Below are 23,132 nucleotides of genomic sequence, written 5' to 3' on the forward strand. Positions count from 1 at the left end.
CTCATATTCTCTTTGTCTTTTAATGTATGTATGTTACTTTTTCCAATGGGAGGTTTGACATCATCTGTTATGTTGTGTAACAGTTGGTCTGTAAGCACTTTTCCGAGACATAGTTATTACTCTTTTAGTGTTTAGGAAGCTAAGGTTCATCAATACTTGTCCATTTTTTTCAATAGGCCAAATACAATTTGAAAGTATCCAATGAAATTCTTTTTGAAATAATCTTCTTGCATGTAGCATGTAGCATGTAGCTCTGACCTCTTCCCAAAATGCGTTCATCTTTCTGCACGGCCTGATACAGTGAAACAGTGTTTGGTTGTTCAAAACACATCATAATATCAGAATTGGTTAGCTACATATCTTTAATCGTATCGACTCCTTTAGGAGCCCAGATTTTAAATGTAGCATCAGCTCTTCCTGGTATAAAAACTGTTTACTCCATATTAGGCTATATTGTGACCAGGCGTGAACTAACCGTGACGTCACCCGTTGGTTTCAATGCCGAGAAAATGAAGCCCGGATTTTGCTACTTCCTGGTCACCGTTTTGGATTTTTTTTGAGCCAGTGACGTAAAAAGCGTCATCAAACAGGCTGGACCGGAGAGCAACTAGGGGCAGGACTGCCTGAAGACTCTCTTATCCCGCCCACATTTTACCGCAGAGGCTTCTGTTGCCGTCTATCAAGTATAGCCACGCCCCCTGGCTCCGCCAACTTTAACGATTTATTTAAAATTCAGTATTGATTTATTTTAAGATTGGCCAACTGATCTCTCATTTTGACCATGAAAACTAACGGGAAAAAAATCCTGAGCTGTAGAAAATCAGTCTATCAAATTGTATTTTTTCCGGTGATGAATTGGGGTCTATGGAGCAAAAGCTTTTTGGAGGCAACCCTAGCGGACGGCGAGATATTGCAAGTTTTTGACACTTCCGGGTGGGCTTCAAATTTGGAGCCAGATGCTACGTCCATCTTTATATACAGTCTATGATTGTGACAAGGAATCTGGTTCTTGTAGATATTTTCTTACATCAACCAGATTTTAATCACGTTTAATTTTTGGGTTGTTGGTCTGTCTTTGGATTTTTCACTGTGTCAGAGTACAGGTACATGGGAAGAGGGAGTCTTAGACTCAAAATTTCCATTTCTGTCCAATAAGGAGTATCCTTTGTTGAGAAGCAAAACATGATGGTCCTCAGCTGTGCAGCCCAGTAATACAACAGTGAGTTTGAACATTTTAACCCTCCACAATCAAATGGCAAATATGACAGAGACAAACATAGCTTTGCTTTTCTAATATACCAAATGAATCCAACAAATACCTTTTTCATCTTCAGAAATAAATCTGGTGGTGTTGGCAGGGGAATATTTTGAAAAAGATAGTAGAATTAGCTTTGGTAAAACGTTTTTTAAATATTCATTCTACCCATTACTGAAACAGGTAGAGACATCCATCTATCAACTGAATCTACAGTTTCTTTCATTAGTGGGCCATAATTAGCATTAAAAACATCTTCTATCTTAGGCACAATTTGTATCCCCAAGAATGTGAATTCGTATACCACATTAAATTGAAGAACCTCAGGAGCTGCGCTTCTTTATTACTTTTCATTAAGTAGTATTGCTAATTTGGTTTTGTTAACTGCATAGCCTGAAATATCTCCAAATATTCTTATTAACTGTAGTAGAGCTGGAATTGATTTAGTTAGTTTTGTGATGAACAAAATTATGTCATCAGCATAGAGTGACAGCTTATGTTCAGTCTATCTGACTATTATTCCATGAATTTGTGGCTGTGATCACGCAGCAATTGCAAAAGGTTTTATTGCTAAGGTGAACAGCATCAGGGATAATAGAAAACCCTGATGACAGCCTTGTCTGATGTTCAAAGGTTGTGAAATGTTTCTGTTTGTTAAGATTTCTGCTGTTGGCATTTTATAAATCAGATGCATTCACCTTTTAAAGCTCTCTCTGAACCCAAACCTTTCCTATCGACCTGATCAAAGGCCATCTCGCATCTAATAATAGAAGAGCTTGTTCTGCAGTTTCTTAACAGATCTTAATTGCATTTAGTACATTTCTGACACTGTGGAAACCCTGCCTTCTTGTTATCAATCCATTCTGGTCTCTATCAGTAATTTCTGACAGAAAAGTTTGCACCCGTTTTGCTAGAATTTTATATCATATTTTAAGGTCAGAGTTCAACAACCTTATCAGCCTCATGTTCTCACATTTGTCAGTGGGTTTGCCAGGTTTTGGGAGTAATATTATTAGAACTCCATTCATAGAAGGTGGAAGGGCCTCAGTCTGAAATGTCTTGAGGAAAAATTCCAGCAGCAGCATAAAAAATTTGGTTTTAATTTTTTTTTCCAGGTTTTATACAGTCAATTGCACTTCCTATGTCTTCTTTGGTAATTTCTAGTTGTCCTCTGGGTTCTTCTGAGATGGACCAATTTCATCCGTTTTTTAAAAAGTCTGTCTTAATTTCTGCATTGAACCTAAATGATATATTAAAATGCTTTAATTTAATGCATCATCAAGATCATTTTTATCATCATTCTTCTAGCTTTTAAATACACTATAAATGTCTAGCTGTAGTAGTAAGCTAAAGCAGTAGAAGCAGACTTTACAGGACTTTATTCCAGTGTTAGATCATAGCATCAGACAGAATACAACATCTCTTTCAAACTTTTCTGCTGAGAAAAATATCACAGCCTACACTATGAAATACACTTCATAAACCACACATTACACTTGCATTACGGGTTTAAATTCTCATGAAAAGAGGGAGAACAACCTCTCTTGAGTTTCTTTCCCTCCGGTGTACCTCGAAAGAATTCAAGAAAAGATGAAAACACATACTTATTCATGACTTTGACCCTCCCAAAGATGTCCAACTCTGTTTGCTCATCATAGTCAGCAGCATTCATCATCTGCTTCGATTTAATGTATAGAGCATTTTCCTTTGCAACAACTTGATCTAACCAAGTCTGTCTATCCATTGGTGCCATTTCATAGTTGTCAACAGTACAGCCATAGAATCCTCGTCTCAGACTTTCAGGCCAGAGTTCATCAGTTACCATGGGATGATCATCTCCCACAAAAGCCGTGCACAGTGGGCTGTCAGTCCCCCGTGAACGACCTACTTCACAACCAATGACACTCATGAGGAAAAGTGAGAAGGTTCTGAAGTTATGCACTGATGCTGAGAACACTGCTGCTATAAAGTAGCGGCCCCATCTCTCACAGTTGTAGGTACACTGCTGGAACTGAAAAGTCTGGCGACAGAAATCATTGAACCTGGATGCTTTGAGACCCTGTCTTAGCTCCTGCAGGGAGGACTCACCCTGCTGGTCACTGAAATTTAGACGGAATTGTTCAATTTCAGCTTGATTGTCAGTGCGCATGAACTTACCCACCAGACTTACACTAAGATTTTTCCCTTGTACTTTGTAAATGCACTCATTGAGAACATAGTACAGGTCTGATGTCACTTCCTCTCTGGCATTATATCTTATCTCGACAAGAAGATCCTGAATGTCAACGATGTGCTTGAAAACAATGTTGTCTTCCTCTGTTGACTCTGGCTTTGCAAGCCAAATTGCTTTCAGGTGTCTTTGATCATGATTCAGAACATAATCAGGGGCGCGCCTTCGTTCGTTCTCCTCAAAGAACAAGCTCCACGTAAGTCCCTCCAAGCAGTCAATAGAGGGGTACTTTTTGCGTAGCTCCATTGGGACAAACATTTGAGGGTGACTTGGCCATTCCAGTGTCTGAAAATACAAAATGTTTCCTTTGTAATTTGGAAACAGTGGGCCTGCACAGCCAAGTTCAGTTTTTGTGAGAAGGTCACCTTTGTGATTCAGTTCAGCTACAACTTTGCTGATGTGGTCATGGGACCTCCAGACTCTGTCAGTTCTAGATATTATCTCTCCATCAGAGTTGACTGACAGAAGGGTTTTATACAGGTGCAGTTTTGTTTCCACGTTGAAAGACCGGAGAACTTGTAACAGCTGCAACATAAAGTGTGGGTCATTTCCAAGGTTGCAGCTGATAAGACTGATGGTACCAAGATGATCAAATCTGCCTTCAGCTTTAAAGGTGTACACAATTCTGGCAAGTTCCTCTGGGCCATAACCTGAAAGCTGTACTGCTCCACTTGTACTCTTAGTGCCATGGCCAAGCAGTATAATATCATGATTTCTTGTAGAGAACGAATGGCTCCCCAGCAGAACATACAATTCTCCTGTATGGTACCTCCGCACAGTTGAAGCAGAGGGATGCCTCTCAAACAGGTAGGTGGCTGACTCAATCACTGCAGGGTCCTCTTCCATGATAACTATAGTTTGGTGGTTGTATTTCATGTCATACTCCCTAAGGGACATACGATGTTGGTTAGACATAATTTCTGTGTCAAAATTTTCTTTATATCTGTGTCTAAAACTCTTATTTGCTTGAAATTGATATGTGATGGGTAAAAAAAATGGACCAGTGAATTACATCATCTCACTGACTGAACAAGCAGTGTTTCACCTGAGTTAAATTGCTTTGCTTTTGGACTTTGAGAATTTGGACAGTTTCACATGGATGCCTGTTCTTAGTTAATACAACGGTCCTTTAAAAGATTAGTTCATCGTGATGACATTTTATTAACATCATGTTATTCTAGAACAAATCTATGATATGCCAAATGTAAGTTTTCAAAGATTAAAGGGGAACTTCGGTTTTTTTCAACCTGGGGTCTGTTTTCATATGTCATTTCATACATGTGAGTGATGGAGAAATGAATTTTTGACATAGCTCCAGTATTTAGCCAGGCAGGCAGCTTCACAGCTCAGCTAGCGAAAAGTATGGGGCAACTGACCCCCCCGCGTCAAAGTCTGCCCAAACGTGCTTTTTTTCCCACACTGACCGGCTCGGATAGTCTCAACGAGTGTCCCACAACATACTAGAGATGAGAAGTGAACGGATTACCGAAGTTTTTAAGTCGAAGTGCATCAACTGGAGTTTCAGGGTCCATTTGAAAAACGTTTAGCCACAACTTTAGCGTTTCCTTGGTAGTCTGTGAAAGCTGCGCGAAGTGTAGCGCACCATTCTGTTGCCACAACTCGGAAATGCACGCTGACGACCCATTAGTTTTACCAGGTTTAGAAAAAACTAACTGTTCTGTAATCCGACACAAAATCACTCCACTCGTCTCTCTTCACCTGAGGCAAAACAGATGTTTCCCCCACCGGTGTTTTGGCGTGAGCTATCGCGTGATTTCGGAATGAGATTTGTTTTCTAGAATCCAGAGATTTGGATACAGACCACAACAAATAGCGATCGCCAAGTAATGTGGAGGTTTTCGTTCACTTCTCATCTCTAGTATGTTGTGGGACACTCGTTGAGACTATCCGAGCCGGTCAGTGTGGGGCAAAAAGCACGTTTGGGCAGACTTTGACGCGGGGGGGCCAGTTGCCCCATACTTTTCGGTAGCTGAGCTGCGAAGCTGCCTGCCTGGCTAAATACTGGAGCTATGTCAAAAATTCATTTCTCCATCACTCACATGTATGAAATGACATATGAAAACAGACCCCAGGTTGAAAAAAAACGAAGTTCCCCTTTAAGTCCTTCTCATTAAAATAGTTATTTTTCTATGCTGAATCCATCACAGTTCAATTAATATTGATCAATTTGTAGTGCTCCAATGATTCCCTGTGAGAGATTGTCAAGTTTAAATGTCAAAAACAGCAGTTAGATCAAGTGGCGTCTCACCAGTTTCCCAGAACGTAGTCAGCTTGAGTCCCGTGGACACTCCAAACTGTAATGACAAAAGACAATACATTAAATCTAATCTAAGATGCTTAGTGAACTGTTTTTCAGGCAGTTAGTGCAAAATGCTACTCATCTGATGGAAAGGGTGAATATATATTCTTTTGTTGTTTATTTCCACTGTTGCTTTGTTTATTTTTTTGAATCAGAAATGATCCAGTATTGTTTTACTGGACATCTCTATAGCTCTGAGGGGTTTCTCACACTTAACACAAATGTATTACTATTATACATATAACAGATTTGTCTTGCTCTGTCTCTTATTGAATAATAAAGAAATGAATTGATATAGAAGTGTTTAAAATGTGAAGTAGATACAGTATTATTGCTATATCTTTCACTGGCAAAATTGTTGTTGTGAGCTGTCCAGGAGATTTTCCCAAAATGGCAATTATAAAGACAGATATTAAAACAACATTGCATGGGTATATTTAAAAACACTATTTTTATTTTATTTTGCTAAAAAGATGTAATAATCTTACCGGAATTCATTCCTGGAGCCAAGGACAGCTGAAGGATAATAACACAAAATCCACAAGGGTTCAACATGGCTAGATGTTCTGTCCAGAGTAGCTGAAGTGAACATCACTGTGAACTCAGCAGGCAGAAGAGTTTCAGGCCATATCTCTAGCCACATTTGGTTAGATAGTAATTAAAATGACCCGGATGACCATACAGTTCGTCAGTTAAACATTACAAAACTGCAGGCTGTGAAAATGTCACTTAGTCTGATGGTTGCACAACAGGGCTACTTCACTGTTTAAAAGATATAGATTTGCATGTTTTTTGTATTCTGATTAAATTACTATCATTATCATGAGTGCTAAAAGAGATATCCACACATGGAAAGTGCAGGTATGTTGGAAAATAACACAGAATATTAAGATGACAACTCAAATAGGCTTTTCTACCTTTCCACCTTCCAGATACATTTGTACAGTGCAATGCAAATGAATATATCACATGTGGCACAGAAAGATCGAACTCTACTGTCACCAAATGACAACACAATTAAATCAAGCATTTAAAAAAATGAAAATTAGATAAATTGTAAACTAATTTATGATAGAATCTGTTGCAGGACTTTTTGATTGCTTTAGATTGTATGTTTTATTTAGTAAACCCACTAAGTGCATGAAAACATCACTCAAATACATGGAATGTGTATTTTTGCTTTAAGGAAGTTCCTAAGAGTGTCCAAAGTTCATCCAGAACCACAGCTGATCCTAAGAAAAGGAACTTCAGGGTTTCCTTTCCTACAACCATTTCAGGAAACACTTCCCTTTTGAGATGATGAGATGAAGTAGGGTAGATTCTTTTGCAGGTGGTATTCATGCAATAAAGCAATTTACCATCAGGTGCATTCCCACAGTGCACAGTTTGAGGCCATGGGGCTTCATAGGGTCAGTTTCCTGGTTGTGACTGCAGTCTAGGCTTCGGGAGACCAAATAGTTAAATGCAATGTTGATTTGTAGTTTGATCTATACGTTTTTGTGTGTGATTTTATTTAACGGGTGAATGATGCATGTGCAAGCTCCTGCTCGGCTGAGTTCTTTTTTGTGTCTTGTGGGTTTATTGTGTTGCTCTGGTTTCTGTGTGCTTGCAGTGCAACAAAGATTGACTAGGAGCCCTTTCTTTGTGCTACCTTGTGAAACCTGTCAGTGATGTCCCTGCCATGTTTTCTCACTAGTGGTCTCATACAGCCACCACAAAGTGGCCAACAGACAGCATCATACTTTACTCGCATCATGCTTGTTTAACATCAGCTGTGCTTCAACAGCTTCATGTTTGACACTGGAAGGCACGCAGCCTGTTACCACATGGCTGTTTCCAGGTCACTGCTAATCCTTTCCAAGCTTCTTTTCTCCTCATTAGCCATCTTACCCACTCCTTTAGCAGCTGTGCGCACAATGAAGCCTGTCTATGTACAATTCTGCAGAACTCTGATTTCGCACGCCATAGTTTGGACCTAAGTTTGGTATTGAAACTGTTGCCGCTGCTGCTCTGTCAGGGTGTGACATGACAGATGACTCAGACATTGTGATCAGAAGAAAAATTCTAAGATGAAGCTGGATGGAGAATGAAGAGATAGAGGTGGCTTCATGAAGGGTCAAGAATGCACTGTCTTACTGGGCAAAATCCTCTGTGTGTTGTTGGGCGCATCACTATGGTTTGGTCAGTTCTGCAGCTACTGTTGGATTGTGTGTGGACAAGTTGGAGCAGATGAAATAACCTGGTGGGAGACTGTGGAGCTGAACATCAGATCAAGATTCCTCAACCAAATATCAAGACAGAAATCAAGAGAAACAAGAAGACACCTAGCACAAGGTACACACACGGTTTACACATTGTAGCAAAGTCAAATGCTTTCAAGTTTGTTCATACAACCATGTCTTTCAGAACACTGTACCTGCTGAGTGATAGGATCACTTATGCTGAACCTCATTGTAGCTTTTTTTTAAACTGAGTAAATCATCTGTTGAAATATTCCAAATGTTTGGTTCAGCTGCCATAGAAGCACATATTTAAAATTTTGTGATCTGCTTGCCTGTGTCAGTTGTGTCAGTTGGTTCAAGAGAGAAAACAGCAAGCAAACATGCATGCGTGTTAGTTGGTCTTAAGCTGAACTTACCTTTTCAGTGCTTCTCAGAACAGTACTCCTATAATATATTGTCACACTTCCAAAAAACGATTGACTTGCAAAAGACATGCAGTATTCCAGACATATTCCAGAATTATGCATATCAGGGAATCAGAGGCTGAGATATCCTAATTCTTAGTCCTTGGGCCTTATCCCAGTAGTCTAAAATCTGCACTCATCTCACCTTACATAAGAAGAAAAACTTCACAAAAACATACAAACTAACAGATAAGCCAGCCCTGCACAGAACTGATCACTAGCGACACCACACAAAAACAACCACCAATCAGATGTGATAAAAAGCTCTATTTTTTTTTTGGAATACAAGTCTAAAGTTTGGTCACACCTGCTATTTTAAGGCTTCTACTTTCTTTTCACTGTATTGTGCAGTTTTGAACCAGAATGAAGGCAGCTGTCAAATATGATCTATGTCGTAAACCAAAAAGTGTAAACGAAGTAAACCATTTTTTCGTATTTGGATTTTTCAAAGTAGACACATTTTGCTTAGATAACAAAGCTGTACATTTTCTCAGCCAGATGCATTAAGTTATCTTCTGGCCACTGTTCATTTACACTGAGACCCAAATCATCTCAGTTCAGTTTAGGTGCAATTATTGTAGAGGAGATACCCACAGATTGGGCCACAGCATGGTGTTAATGTGATTATTCCTTAGGTGTGTTGAGCGCAGCTGTGCTAGAGAATTTGAGACTTCCAGCTGTGCTTGAGCATTGTCAATGGAAAGCATGTACAAATCAATGCTCTTTGCAAGTCTGGCAGTAAATTACAACTCGTTTAAAGATGAATCATAAAGGTGTGGAAAACAGCAAACCTAACCACATCACCTCTCCACAAAACAAGCACTTGTTGTGAGCAGCATTTGCATAAATTAGCCTTAAACGGCCTACACATTATCTCACACAGCTTCAGAGATCAGCCAGAGCTCTGTCATCAGATGCCAAACATGCTAAACAGTATAAAAATGTATCTGTCAAATTCACTACTAAATCAGCACTGCAGTATGACACCAAGAGTGAGAAACAAAGTATGGAACCTGTCGTGGTTTCTCTCTGATGTCCGTGATGTGCGGGTGAAGGAGAAATGTCCGTGACACTGACTTTCTTAATAATAAGTTTATTATAAGGAAGAACAGCATCGGTCAGACAGAGAGACTGTCTGGGAGGATCCGGCCAAAGGAATCTTCCCGAACAGCAAACGGAGGTCACTTTTATATGTTTTAAACAAGTGGAACCATTGTCACAACATGTAATTTGTATCAGAAGACCAAAAAACAAGAGCCTCATTGATAAACCCTGTGGTGAAATCCATAGGATAATTCCCTAGACACAGGAACTACTAATACAACACCGAGTTCTTTCAACAAGAAGATACACTCCATTCTGACATAGCACATGCCTAGCAACACCAACACCACTTGTCTCAAGTCATGAGAATCACATGTCTAACAGCACATCAGATCAGATACTACAAACCGCTTATCTTCCTTGATCGGGAACTTGAAAGGTCCTGTGTGAAATTTAGGATTTCATGTTGATCCCAGTTTTTTTTTTCTTTTTTTTTTCAGTTTTCGTGAAATACATAATTAAATAATTTAAACCTTTGATTTTCCTTTAGTTGTAATGAGTGGCATCATAACTTATATTATGGATCATTCCAGAACTGAAGGATATTTGGACTTCAAAGTTTTTTCAATCAAAAGACGCATCAATGAAAAAAAAATGTTCCAAAAAAGGATGTTTATGTTTTATTTTAACTGTTTAATGAGATTCAGTTTGGTCAGCAGGGATGTGGGAGAAGAGAAAATGGCATTTTACGGGGAACTCCAAAGTTATTTGGTATTTTATAAAACATTCTTTTCTCCTAGTATGTTTGTTTGTTTGTTTGTTTTAGATTTGGTCTCAGGGCAAATACATTTACACAACAACTGCATGTTTTAGTATTTTGTACATGGATTTGTTTTTTTATTTGACGGGTGGGACGTAAAATATCCTCCAATTCTGGAAAGACCCTTATATTGCACAACATACATTTTTGAGCTCTTTCTACTTGCGACCATGGTTGTGCTGTTTTCATAGAGGTGCAAGATTTTATGTTGCAGAGAAAAAGCAGCTCACAGTGAGTAAAAATGTGGCAGTAAATTAAAAACTCCGTGCAGTTCAGAAGGGACACGGTGGTCTGGCTGTCATGTGTGTGACTGCCTGCAGGGGGAGTCTGGAGCCTGCTGGACCTTCAGATGGGAGGAGATTTTGGGGCTTTGTTGTTATAGTAAAGGCTCAACCACGGTCAGCAGTTTGTCGTCGCCGGGTCACGTTTTTCCGTGCAGTGGTGTTGGGCTGAAAGTAGCGGGTCTCGTTTAGGGAGAGAAACAGAGAGGAGACGACGCGTTAAAAGAAGCTTTTTAGGAGACGCACGAGTACCTTAACTGTCTCATCTGTTCTGCATCAGTTGGATGAGTGTTGTTGGTAAGATTTACAAAATGACGGAATGGTTTAGTTTTCTGGCATCTTGTTGCGCAAACAAAAACAAAACAAAAATGATGAATTCTGAGCTGAATTAGCGTGAAGGGGAAACAACTACAACATTCCAGTTCGTCTATTTGGGACGTTCATGTGCGCACACTGTGCTGCGTTTAAGGACGGTACAGTCTTTACTCAGGGTTAGCAACAGGCCCACTTTCCAAATTCCTCTTCGGATCCACTCTGTTTTAGACACAAAAATAAGACCTGTGGCAGCTTAAGATCATTCTCTGGAATCTACCTGACAGCAGCAACACATGCTAGAGATGTAAACAAAGACAGCACAACTCAAGGTATCAGTACAGTACGACACACACAAACACTCAACATGGTTACTACCTGTGTGCCCTTGATGTTTATGATGTGAAGAGCACACTGAACCCACATGAGTAGAACTGCAAGTGAAATGAGTACCGAACAGTATTGTGAGTATTGTGTGTATGTGTGTCTTAGATCCAGTAATGGTCTGCTGTAGAAAGCAGAGGATGAGACTGCAGGTAACATCTCTACCACCCCTGACCAGTCTGTAAGATTCCAGGTGGACATCAAAGCGAGTGCTCACCGTCTGACCTTAAATGTAACTGAGGTCACTCCTCCTTACCTCTGCTGTAATGGAGAAACACAGCCTACTATCCTTCACTGTGACCTTGCTGGGTTTTCTGAACCCATGTCTGACAAGACTGACCCCCAGAGTCTCCTTTCCTATAGGTGAGTGAAGCCAACACAATGCAACAACAGTTAGCAGTTCCACTCATTAAAAAATTAAAAATAAAAAAAAACTGCATACCCTACCAGTCAGAAGTTTGGACACACCTTCTCATTCAGCGTTTTTTTTCTTCTTAATTTTTACTACTTTTTACATTGTAGCTACATACTGAAGACATCAAAACTATGAAGCAAGATATATGGAATTATGTAGTAAACAAACAATTGTGAAACAACTCAATATGTTTTAGATTCCTTAAAGTCCCTTTGCTTTGATGACAGCTTTGCAAACCTTGACCTTCTCAGTGAGCTTCGTGAGGTAGTCACCTGAAATGATTTTCACTTCACAGGTGTCCCTTGTAATTGTCTGTGGTTATTGTTTGAAAATGCCTCATCCCTCTGTTAATTGCTACTAAATAATAGGTAGTCCTGGAAGAAATCTCATCCGCTTCAGTAACCACAACGTCAGAAACACCACCACTCTGCTGCTCAGTGAAGACGGAGACATGCTGTATGTTGGAGCCCGGGATTCTGTGCTAGCTCTGGATGTTAGACATGACGACATCATACTGAAGAGCAAGGTAGGGGAACGACCACTAATCATCAGTAAGTTGTCACTACTCCTACATTTTTGAATTTTCGGAAATATTTAAAAGTTTCACAAACAGTGCATACTATCTAACTTGCATATACATGTGCAGTTATGAACAAAAGTTTACAGAAACTTATAGAGACCATGTATATCATGGCAGTCTTGAGATCCCAATGATTCCTGCAACTCCTGTGTTTCATTGGTGGAATGATTAAAACACAGCATCTCAGGCATTATGGTTCTTTCATACGTTTCTTGTAGGTGACAAAATCCGAGGGGTCAAAAATATGCATACAGCTATTTGAATTATCTTTTGAAATTATTTGGTTTATTATTTTGGTGATGTGGAAAGTTGTGTTAATCAAATGTTCTTAATGAAAAAGCCGCTTACCTTTATGTGAGTTTACAATTGACTCTAGTTGCTGACTTCTCTATGCCAATTTAAATGGTGCCCATTTGATACACTCTTCAGATTCAAACAACTACAAACACTACAATGGGAAAGTTTAACAAGCTGAGTACAGATCTGAAGAAGCACATCTTTGGCTTGAACAAGTTAGAAAAGTCACTTTGAGCCATTTTAATGATGCCTCCAATCCCAGAAGCAACTGTGCAAACAATTGTAAGTTTAGAGTTCATTGTACAGTTTTGTTACAGCCACAATTAAGAAGAAAATACAAGCTATCACCTGCTGCTGAGAGACAGTTGTTCAGGATTGTCAAGAGTCAACCAAGAATCACCAAAATGCAGATTTGCTATGAATTAGAGGCTGCTGGAACACAGGTGTTGGTGTCCACGCTTGACTGTAGACACTGAAGGAAGCCCTTCCACTAGAAGCAGGATCTTAAAACTTAAAGTTCTGCTGATCACATGGACCAACAGAAGGTCTGCTGAAGGAACATTTTATCAAATGAAGCAAAAATTGAGCTATTTGGTGACAATGTCCACAACTATGCTTGGAAGAGAGAAGGTGAGGGCTTTAACCCTCAGAACATCAGACCTACCATCAAGCATGGTGGGGGGCAGTATTTGCTCTGGGACCTTTTTGTTGCCAGTGAAACTAAAGCTTTACACAAAATAAATGGAGTAATGAAAAACAGAGATTATCTACACATTTTTCAGAAAAACCTAAAACTATTGACCAGAAGCTTGGGTCTTGGGTTCCAAAAAAAGGGATAAAGAAAATCTTAGGAAAAAACATGTTAATTGGTTGACAAGTCTTGAAATTATTATTGTGCACAGTCGGCTTTTGAATTCTGAGTTTGTATATGCTGTAATCAGCTGGAGGGTAAAAATGCTTTTAGGTGGCAGCATTACACTTCCTCTGATCCTACCGGCCTGTACACAAAACTGCTGTTGTCGAGCTACAGAGATCTCATCACACTACTCAATTATTGTCCCTGAGGTTGAAGCTGATGCTTGTCTTCACTGATCTGGCCAGCCTGTAGAGGTGTGTCATTCACTGATTCAGTGAAAATCCCCCCTCCTTTTCCTTGCCGCCATTTCTGTGGTTGCAATGGTCACAAGGCAAAAACTCTGAATCATCTGAAACCGTTGAACCTGTGCCATTTGAATCCACACAAGGCTTTCACTTCCTCATGTTTGTCGTACAATCCATCCATCCATTATCTGTACATCGCTTAATCCTCATTAAGGTCACAAGGGGGCTGGAGTCTATCCCAACTGACTTAGAGTGAAGGCAGGGGACACCGTGGACAGGGCGAACATGCAAATTCCATGTAGAAAGATCCCAGGAAGGCCGGGGCGTGAATGGGGGATCTTCTAACTGCACGGCAACAATGCTAACCGACAAACCACTGTGCGGCCTGTTTGTAGTACAATGAATTATGAAATTAAAGAAACCTGACAGTCATCTTACCTGTCTTGTTGAGGTTCACTATCATTTTAGGGGATTATGTATCTGTCTTGCCTGAAATGATTTGTTTTCAATGACCGAGGAGGTTGTGGTTTTAGATGAACTTGAAACTGAACCGTTCTGTGATCTTTTTTCAGTTGGACTGGAGCCCTTCAGACGAAGACCTTGGACAATGTTCCATGAAGGGCAAGAAAATGGCAAGTGGTTGATTTGTACAGATATGCAAATAATGTGCACCTATTAAAGTTCTCGTGAGTAAGGACACCTTCCGAAAATACGAGATTGTCGATAACATAGCTACTATTTACATTTAATTTATTATAGAGAAGAAATGCAGTAAGGTTGCTGTACTGTTTTTCTTTTTTTTGCTACTGATGTCTTAGTGAGTGAAGCATGTACCTGCTGCATATCTTCATTCTTAGTATTAGCGTTGTATTTACCGGTCCTGCATTAGGCACATAGTTAGCAGCTGGATGTTTTATCTTTATTAATGTGAATAATTTTATGCCCTTGGTGTTGTTGTTCTAGGCCGACTGTCCCAATTTCATTCGTGTACTGCAGTTCTTGAACACCACACACCTCTATGCATGTGGAACATTTGCTTTCAGTCCACGCTGCATCTGCATTGTAAGTTGTTTTCATTGGTATTTGTTGATACTTAAATTCCAGGTGAAATATATATTTGTTGTTCCAACACACATCATCAAATAAGATGATGAACAAGAGATGTCCAACAGAATGGACATCATAAAACAATCAGGAATGACTATATTGAAAATATAAAAAAGCAGAAAGAGAGTGGGGTCATAGGCAAGAAATCACAAGGTAGTAACAAGTGTGTCCATTATTTACATTACAAAGTGCCACAGAGTGCGACACATGACGTTAATTGTTGATGCTGCTTATGGAATATTGTTCCGCTCTTTGTAAAGGATGGCATTGTTGGACACGTTCAGGATGTCTCACAGATGTTGGATGTGACATGTCTGTAGGGCATGCAAACATGGAACATTTTCAGATGCTTAAAGAGCAGTTTAGGGGTCATTCCAGAATTGGAGGACATTTTATGTCCCACCTATCAAATTTCAAATAATCCATGTACAAAATACTAAAACATGCAGTTGTTGTGTAGATTTACTTGTCCTGAGACCAAATAAAAAATAAAAAAAAAACAGGAGAGAAGAATGTTTGAAAACATTTTATAAAATACCAAATAAGTCTGGAGTTCCCCCTGAAATGCCATTTTTCTCTTGTCCCACCCCCCTGATGACCAAATTGAATCTCATAAAACAGCTAAAATGCAACCTAAACTTCCTTTTTTTTGGAATTATTTTTATTCTTTTAATTGTGGGAACATTTTCTTTAAATCAACATAATAGTTAAAATAATTATTATGCATGTAACGTGTGTCCCACAGCATGTCAGCATAACCTTTTTAGCTGGTAGAAGAAGAAGAAAACAGTGAATCACATGATACGCTGGAATGAAACATCATCAAACAATTTTTCAAAAGAATGGGTAGAGCAAAGCTATGTCTTGTCTTCTATTTTTCATATTTTCATAACATTGTCAGGCTTGATTAAATGTCTCACTCTACCTCATATTATCAGGACAAGACAAATTCTTTTTACTTTTTTCTTTGCTGTTTTCCATCAGTAAGTTTGTCCTCTTAGTCAGCAGTAATGGCTTGCTAAATATCTAGCTTCTACTGCTGACAAAAAGCTAACAATAGCATGGATTAGCAACCCTGTTACTGTGATTAGAGTAGTGTTGGAAAACAACAAATAAAGTATGGAATAAAAATGGTACCATTGATTTGTAAGCTGAGCCAACCAGCCTTTGATAGTTTATTGCCTATTATTGATTAATATGGAGCAGGAAATTGTAAAAGAGAAGGTTTATTTTCCAAAAAAATTTAAAGCCCAAATGTCCTCCAATGACCATATATTCTAGAAACATGTGGAGGCATGTCTTGTTGAAATGTCATCACTGGAGGTGAATGACTGTGAAGATGAGCGTTTCATCTCAACATTGTCAAGCACTGAGACTGCCATTGACAAGAAAAAATAGTAATCCATTGGTGAAAAGGACTATCCATATTGTCGGTGTCCAACAAACTTGTGCGGTTGCTCATTGGAGTTGGCCAGATGTCAATGGGCAGACTTGTGAACTTTCAAATGCCTGGCTATGACACCAACTAACATTAAGCATGCAAACTACACATTCTCATCTTTCTCTATACCTGTGGCATTGTGTCATTTGAATAAAGCTGCATTTTAGAGCAGCTTTTGAGAGTCAGTGGTTAAAGGAGCATCTGTGTACTGATAAAGCAGTCTGCTAATTGTTCCTGAAAGCCAAACCAAAGTCAGATGTGGATTCACTTGGTGGCCCAAAATTATGTCACCAGTTAAACTGCTCAAAAACATTCAGACTAGATCTACCCATTTTCTAACCTGAGGAAGAGAAATAAGATATTTACGTTAAAAAAGAATACAATTTGCATGCTGTGACTCTATTATTGTCTGTTCCACTATGACATTACTCTCACTGATTAGGGATTTTCAAAGTTTACAGGAAATAGGCAGATTGTGTTAAAATGAGTAGGTTGCACTTGATGCTTTCTGAGTTTTCCATTCATATTTTAGTTCAACAGCAGCTTTACTTTTCCTCTCTTCTGTCCAGGACTCAGAAACATTAACAATGAGCCTCAGGCCTGATGAAGGAAGAGGTCGCTGCCCCTATGACCCCTATCAGCGCAACACTGCTATCATTGTAGGTAAGTCAATGATGCTGCAGGTGCTAAAGAAATGACATGGAAATTTGAGGGAAATGCTGAGGAAAATTTGAAGAAGAATTTGGCTATTACTTATTTGTATGGTTCTCGGTAGTGGTTTTTGCAGAGCTTATTTACAAGCCACAAAAAAATGTGATTAATAACTGACATAGAACAAAGTAAGAAGCAGCTTTATTTACTGGTGTTTCAAAAGAAACAGAAGTTGGATAGTTCTTGCTTTTTCCTACTTAAATGTGATAGTATGACACTTCTAATACACTGGTAGTTCAAAAATAAACTCCTGATCTGAAGACTGCAGAATTCCCGTCATAGAAAATTTGAAAAGCTGTCGTATGATCATGCCGTGAATGGTTCCACAACAATTCATTTTTGCCAGCAGACATTGTAGCTTGACTTTGTGTGTGACAGAACTTCTGCTACCTGCTGGAACAGACAGCATAAGACACATAAATCACTTTAATTGTATTGAGAGGGCACAGATCAGGCCTGGGAAAAGTACAGTACTTAAATCTACAGTAAACAATGTTCCTAAAGGCTTTCTGATCTCACAGACTTCCAAAATATTTTTTTTACTTTATAATCATTTTTAATATTCATTTATCCTCATATAGGTTATGTTCTCTCATTCTCTGTTAGTATTTGCAGAGGATATGGATTGTAACAAGCTTACAGGATGTTGACAGTAACAATGAATGAATGTATGAAATGAATGGTGATGTCCATTATCCAGTAGAATGTTTTTCCTTTGAATAAATTATCTTTGAAATTAATTGTGCAAACACCAGATGATGTGCAGGTCTCCTGTTTGTAGCCACTGGTTGAGCAGTGCTGCGTCATGGTCACCTACAGGACAATCCTATCTATGCTTTAAGTAGATATTATGATCAGTGCTTTGTTCAACTGCCTTGCAAGTAACTACCTCACTCTCTAGAGTGTCTGTTGGAGTGCTAATCTATGTTCTCATCCTTGCTGCCAGAATGTCCCCTTTCCCCTCATTCCAGCCAGTCTGGCCAGATGGCCTCCCTCCTGAGGCCTGATTCTGCTGGAGGTCACTTACTGTTACAAAAGACTTCTTCCCCTCCACTGTCACAAAAACAATATAATAGTGTATCAATAAAAAACATAACGTGCTATTTAAATGCTCTAAATTAGTCAGGTTAGTCTCCATTATCCATAACAGTGTTAGTTTACCTACAATTTTTATATTTAGTTTGGTTAACTTCCGTAATTTAAAATGCCATGGTATATAGCTGTATCATTACACTAGTTTACTAGCTAGTTCCACTAGCTTGTAAATCTAACAATCTGGTACATGCTCCATTTGAGCTGAGTATCAATGGGTCCGAAAAAAATCAATATGTACTAAAGAATCGGCTGACTAAGTTAGTTTAGGACAAAACTAAAGAGATATGTTTTAAGAGATAAATAAACACAAAGAAAGACGTACGAGTGCAACTCAAGAAATTCGAATATCATGAAAAAATATGGCAAAGTGAACAGGTCGGCAACCTGACAGGCTGACAGGTGATGATGCAGTGGGAGTGTTTGTGGGTGGAGGCTGTATAATGGCTGGAACAACTGGCAGGCTTTCACTACAGAAGGAGCAGAGGTGTGTTTGTGAGGAAAACAGCAGGGGAATGGAATTGAGGAGAGCAGAAGGCCCCAGCAGAGTTGATGATATTTTTTGTTTTAATTTGATGATTATGGTTTAAAGCTTTAGTTTATTAGGTTTATATCAGAAATCCAGTAATTCAAATTATTAGAATATTTAATAAGATAAATCAAAAGCAGAATTTACAATACAGAAATGTCCAGGTTCTCAAAAGTATGTTCGTTTATACACTCAAAACTTGGTTGGGGCTCCTTTAACCCAAAGTGCTGCAAAACTTTAGTGTGACGTGGAGGAGATCAGCACTGCTAAGGTATCATTGAAGCCCAAATTGCTTTGGTAGAAGCCTTTAGCTGTCTTTATTTTTTAGGTAGACTGTTTCATATCTTCCTCTCAACGAAGCACCATATGGGGTTCTATGTGAGTAAGGCCAGGTGAGCTGTCAGGTCACTCAAGAACAGAAATATCAAAGCAAACCATTTGGTAGTAGTTTTGGCTCTCTAGGGAGGTGCTAAATTCTGCTGAAAGAGAAAAATCTGCATCTCCAGCAAGCTTTTCAACAGATAGAAGCATGAAAGGCTGTAAAATCTTCAGGTAGGCAGATGTGTTGACTTTGGTCTTGATAAAACACAGTGGACAAACACCAGTGGATGACATATCACCTCAAATCATCAAAGACGGCAGAAACTGTACACTAGACTTCAAACACATTGGATTCTGAGCCTCTCCACTCTTCCTTCTGACTCTAGGAGCTTGATTTCCAAATGAAATGCATTAATTACTGTCATCTGAAGGAGAACTTTTGACCGCTGAGCAAAAGTCTGGTTCTTTCCTCCTCATTCCACTAAGGATATTCTAAAGCTCAGGAATGGCTTGATACTAAAAACGAGACATTTGTTGCTCCTTTCCTGAAGATGTCTGTGCTTGGTGGCTCTTGATGCACTGCCACAGTCAGCCAGCCATGCATGTACCTGAATTATGTGCTAATGCCTTACATTAAAATGTTGCACCAGTACAGCCAACAGCAGTTCTGCAGCCTATTTTTTAAGAATATAGTATCCCTAATAGTGTATCATACTATATATACACTATACATTCATCAAGGTTTCAGATCCCCTCACCTTATTCACATATTTGCGCTATGGCCTTATCCTCAAAATATATAAATTAATTTTCCCCCTCATAAATCTACACTCAGTATCCTGTAATGACAAAGAAAAACTGAAGTATCACAAGGCAATTAATATTCAGACCCCCTACTCAATATTGAGTACTGAGCATGAAGGTTAGTATTTGTATGAAGTATCTTAGGCCTCAAGTCTTCCTGGTTACGGTGCTAGAAGCGTTTTGTCTGTCAGTGTGCAGCCATTTTCAGGCCCCTACAGAGATGAGTGATTGGACTCATGTCAGGACTGTGACTTTAACACTCAAAGAAGCCACTCCAGCTCTGTGTCCTTAGGGTCATTGTTCTATTGGAAGGTGAATTTTTATGTCAATGTTCTTCTGTTTCTCAGATGGAGAGCTTTACACAGGAACTGTAGCGGACTACAGAGGGAACCGGCCAGTCATCTCCCGGTATCTCAGTGAGGGCAGTCGTGTTGACCTGAAGTTGGATGACACATTAGGATGGCTGGAAGGTGAGTGTGTCACAGGAGGGAAGCTAGAGAACCGATGCATGTGATATTTCAGTTTTTCTTTTTTCATAAATTTGCAAAAATTTCTACATTTCTGTTTTTTTCTGTCAAGATGGAGTGCTGAGTGTACATTAATGAGAAATAAAATTAACTTTTTTGATTTTGGCAAATGGCTGCAATGACACAGAGAGTGAAAAATTTCAAGGGGTCTGAATACTTTCCGTATCCACTTACAAAGACTAGTGCTGTAGGAAGGCTACAAAATAAAACAATCATAAATCACAATCATGATTTTTAGCGTCTAACCACTATAAGATAACAATTGACTGTGGCCTTTAAAATTTAAAAATGAACTCCGCTCTTAAAAGATGTAGTGCACTTGCGTGCGTTGTTTTTTCCGCTTATAGAAAACAAAACGTGGATAAAATCAATCGCTTTCATCTTGGACTAATCTCTTTTCTCTTTTACTCTTTTCAGAGTAAATTTTGCTCATGTCTGTCTGATGATGCAGCCACTGAGCAACATCTACCGCAGTCTGGGCTGTGAGGCGTTCAGGGAACATCAGTGAATGTCCCTCGATACGCAAATGTTCAGCTCGTGAGGTGTTTCACCTGTAACCAGGTGGGATCATATCAATGACGAAACCCACGGGAGGGGCTTAAAAGATCATATTTAATATTGCAAAAGTAACTGTGCAAAAATTATCTTAAAGCTCTACTACTGAAAAAGTTAATCTGGAGGATCAGTATCAATATCGGCGATACCGGCCCTGTATTTCCTTGGTGTCAGATCGATACCAAATCTTGCAGTATCATACACCACTATGAGACAAACAAGTGAGACAGGCAGACAGGCAGAGACCAACAGATGCAGACAGAGGGAGCCAGTGGTACAATCAAGGAGCGAGAGATGACATGGGGACGAGAAGAGAGACCAGAGAGAGTGAGAATAGGAAGAGATGGATGACAGACAGGAAAAAGGAGGGAGAAAGAAAGGAGAAGGACGGAGAAGAACAGGGGCAGGAGCAGGAATCACAACAGTGTGTTAAAACAGTTAGAAGTAGCAGTTGTGAACTGTTTTGCTTGACTCGCTTGTGAATGTGCAGTGCTCTCAGTATTCTCTAGTTGTTGGTAGTTCCTCAGGAAATCAGAATGTGAGAAGGTGTCAGTTTGCTGACAGTTCAGAAGGCACAGTTCCATCACACTCATTCTGCCTGTCTCTGGATTAAAATTAGCATGTGCAAAAGAGAACAGAGCATTGTTTTAAATGAAGCTGAGGAGTTTCATGGTTTTGATGTACTTATTTTGCTGTTTTTATCCACAACTATGCACACTAGTAATTAGACTGCACTTGCGTTTGACTGTATTAAGAGGTCATGGACACAAACATGGCTGTATGCTTTTCTTACTTCAATGTTCAGTTTGCCTCTGAATCCAGCTTCAATCATGTTATTTTAGTAGATCAGAATCATTCACACATTTTTCCACAATCTGAAATCTTCAGCATATTTTGCTCTATGTTTGCTGTAGATCCAACCTTCATCAGCTCTACCTTCCTGCCAGATGAGGGGAAAATCTACTTCTTCTTTAGTGAAGTGGGCAGAGAGTATGACTTCATAGACAAGTTTATTGTCTCACGCATTTCCCAGATCTGCACGGTAAGTGTTAAACAGTGGACCTCATACAAGAACAGTAGAACAAGTGCACAGCAATTAGATAAATAACATGAATTTAATGTTTTTATGTGTCTTTTTATATATTTTTGATGATTTGTAATATTGATGATCTTGCTACAGTGCACTGTTTTGCTGCATGACTTTGGGTCCTGGTATTCATTGACCAAATGTTGGCTCTGCCATAATTCCTCTGTACCTTCTGCTGCCCGGACCAGATGCACTCTGTTTCTGGGTTTCTTTTTACCCATCAAAACCAAAAACATGCAACCTTCCCTCGATAATAATAATAATACAGTCTCTGTCCTACCATCATGTGTTTTATTTTGTTGATAGTTCACATCATTCTACACACGTGGACAAAATTGTTGGTACCCCTCAGTTAAAGAAGGAAAAACTCACAATTCTCACTGAAATCACTTGAAACTCACAAAAGTAACAATAAATAAAAAATTATTGAAAATTAAATAATCAAAATCAGCCATCACTTTTGAATTGTTGATTAACATAATTATTTAAAAAAACAAACTAATGAAATAGGGCTGGACAAAAATGATGGTACCCATAACTTAATATTTTGTTGCACAACCTTTTGAGGCAATCACTGCAATTAAACGATTTCTGTATTTGTCAATGAGCGTTCTGCAGCTGTCAACAGGTATTTTGGCCCACTCCTCATGAGCAAACAGCTCCAGTTGTCTCAGGTTTGATGGGTGTCTTCTCCAAATGGCATGTTTCAGCTCCTTCCACATATGTTCAATGGGATTCAGATCTGGGCTCATAGAAGGCCACTTCAGAATAGTCCAACGCTTTTCTCTCAGCCATTCTTGGGTGTTTTTGGCTGTGTGTTTTGGATCGTTGTCCTGTTGGAAGACCCATGACCTGCGACTGAGACCAAGCTTTCTGACACTAGGCAGCACATTTCTCTCCAGAATGCCTTGATAGTCTTCAGATTTCATCGTACCTTGCACACTTTCAAGACACCCTGTGCCAGATGCAGCAAAGCAGCCCCAAAACATTACTGAGCCTCCTCCATGTTTCACCGTAGGGACAGTGTTCTTTTCTTCGTATGCTTGGTTTTTGAGTCTATGAACATAGAGTTGATGTGCCTTACCAAAAAGCTCCAATTTGGTCTCATCTGTCCAAAGGACATTCTCCCAGAAGCTTTGTGGCTTGTCAACATGCATTTTTGCAAATTCCAGTCTGGCTTTTTTATGAGTTTTTTTCAGCAGTGGTGTCCTCCTTGGTCGTCTCCCATGAAGT

General features: G+C 39.3%; 1 protein-coding gene across 4 annotated transcripts in view; it reads left to right on the forward strand.

Annotated features, from left to right (window-relative positions):
* The first annotated feature begins 10,686 nt into the window (after window positions 1-10,686).
* sema4ab (sema domain, immunoglobulin domain (Ig), transmembrane domain (TM) and short cytoplasmic domain, (semaphorin) 4Ab) overlaps window positions 10,687-23,132 on the forward strand; it is a 28,788-nt gene continuing 16,342 nt past the window's right edge. For 3 of the 4 annotated variants that reach the window (XM_022217493.2, XM_022217494.2, XM_051955275.1), the window contains exons 1-8: window positions 10,687-11,280; window positions 11,441-11,695; window positions 12,116-12,273; window positions 14,298-14,357; window positions 14,689-14,787; window positions 16,843-16,936; window positions 20,078-20,200; window positions 21,727-21,854. In XM_022217493.2, coding sequence (XP_022073185.2) covers window positions 11,599-11,695; window positions 12,116-12,273; window positions 14,298-14,357; window positions 14,689-14,787; window positions 16,843-16,936; window positions 20,078-20,200; window positions 21,727-21,854 — 759 coding nt within the window. In that variant the 5' untranslated portion in view covers window positions 10,687-11,280; window positions 11,441-11,598. The remainder of the gene's footprint in view (window positions 11,281-11,440; window positions 11,696-12,115; window positions 12,274-14,297; window positions 14,358-14,688; window positions 14,788-16,842; window positions 16,937-20,077; window positions 20,201-21,726; window positions 21,855-23,132) is intronic. The other variant, XM_051955274.1, reaches the window with a different exon arrangement.

The sequence above is a fragment of the Acanthochromis polyacanthus genome, chromosome 11, assembly GCF_021347895.1.
Source record: "Acanthochromis polyacanthus isolate Apoly-LR-REF ecotype Palm Island chromosome 11, KAUST_Apoly_ChrSc, whole genome shotgun sequence".
Lineage (NCBI taxonomy): Eukaryota > Metazoa > Chordata > Actinopteri > Pomacentridae > Acanthochromis > Acanthochromis polyacanthus.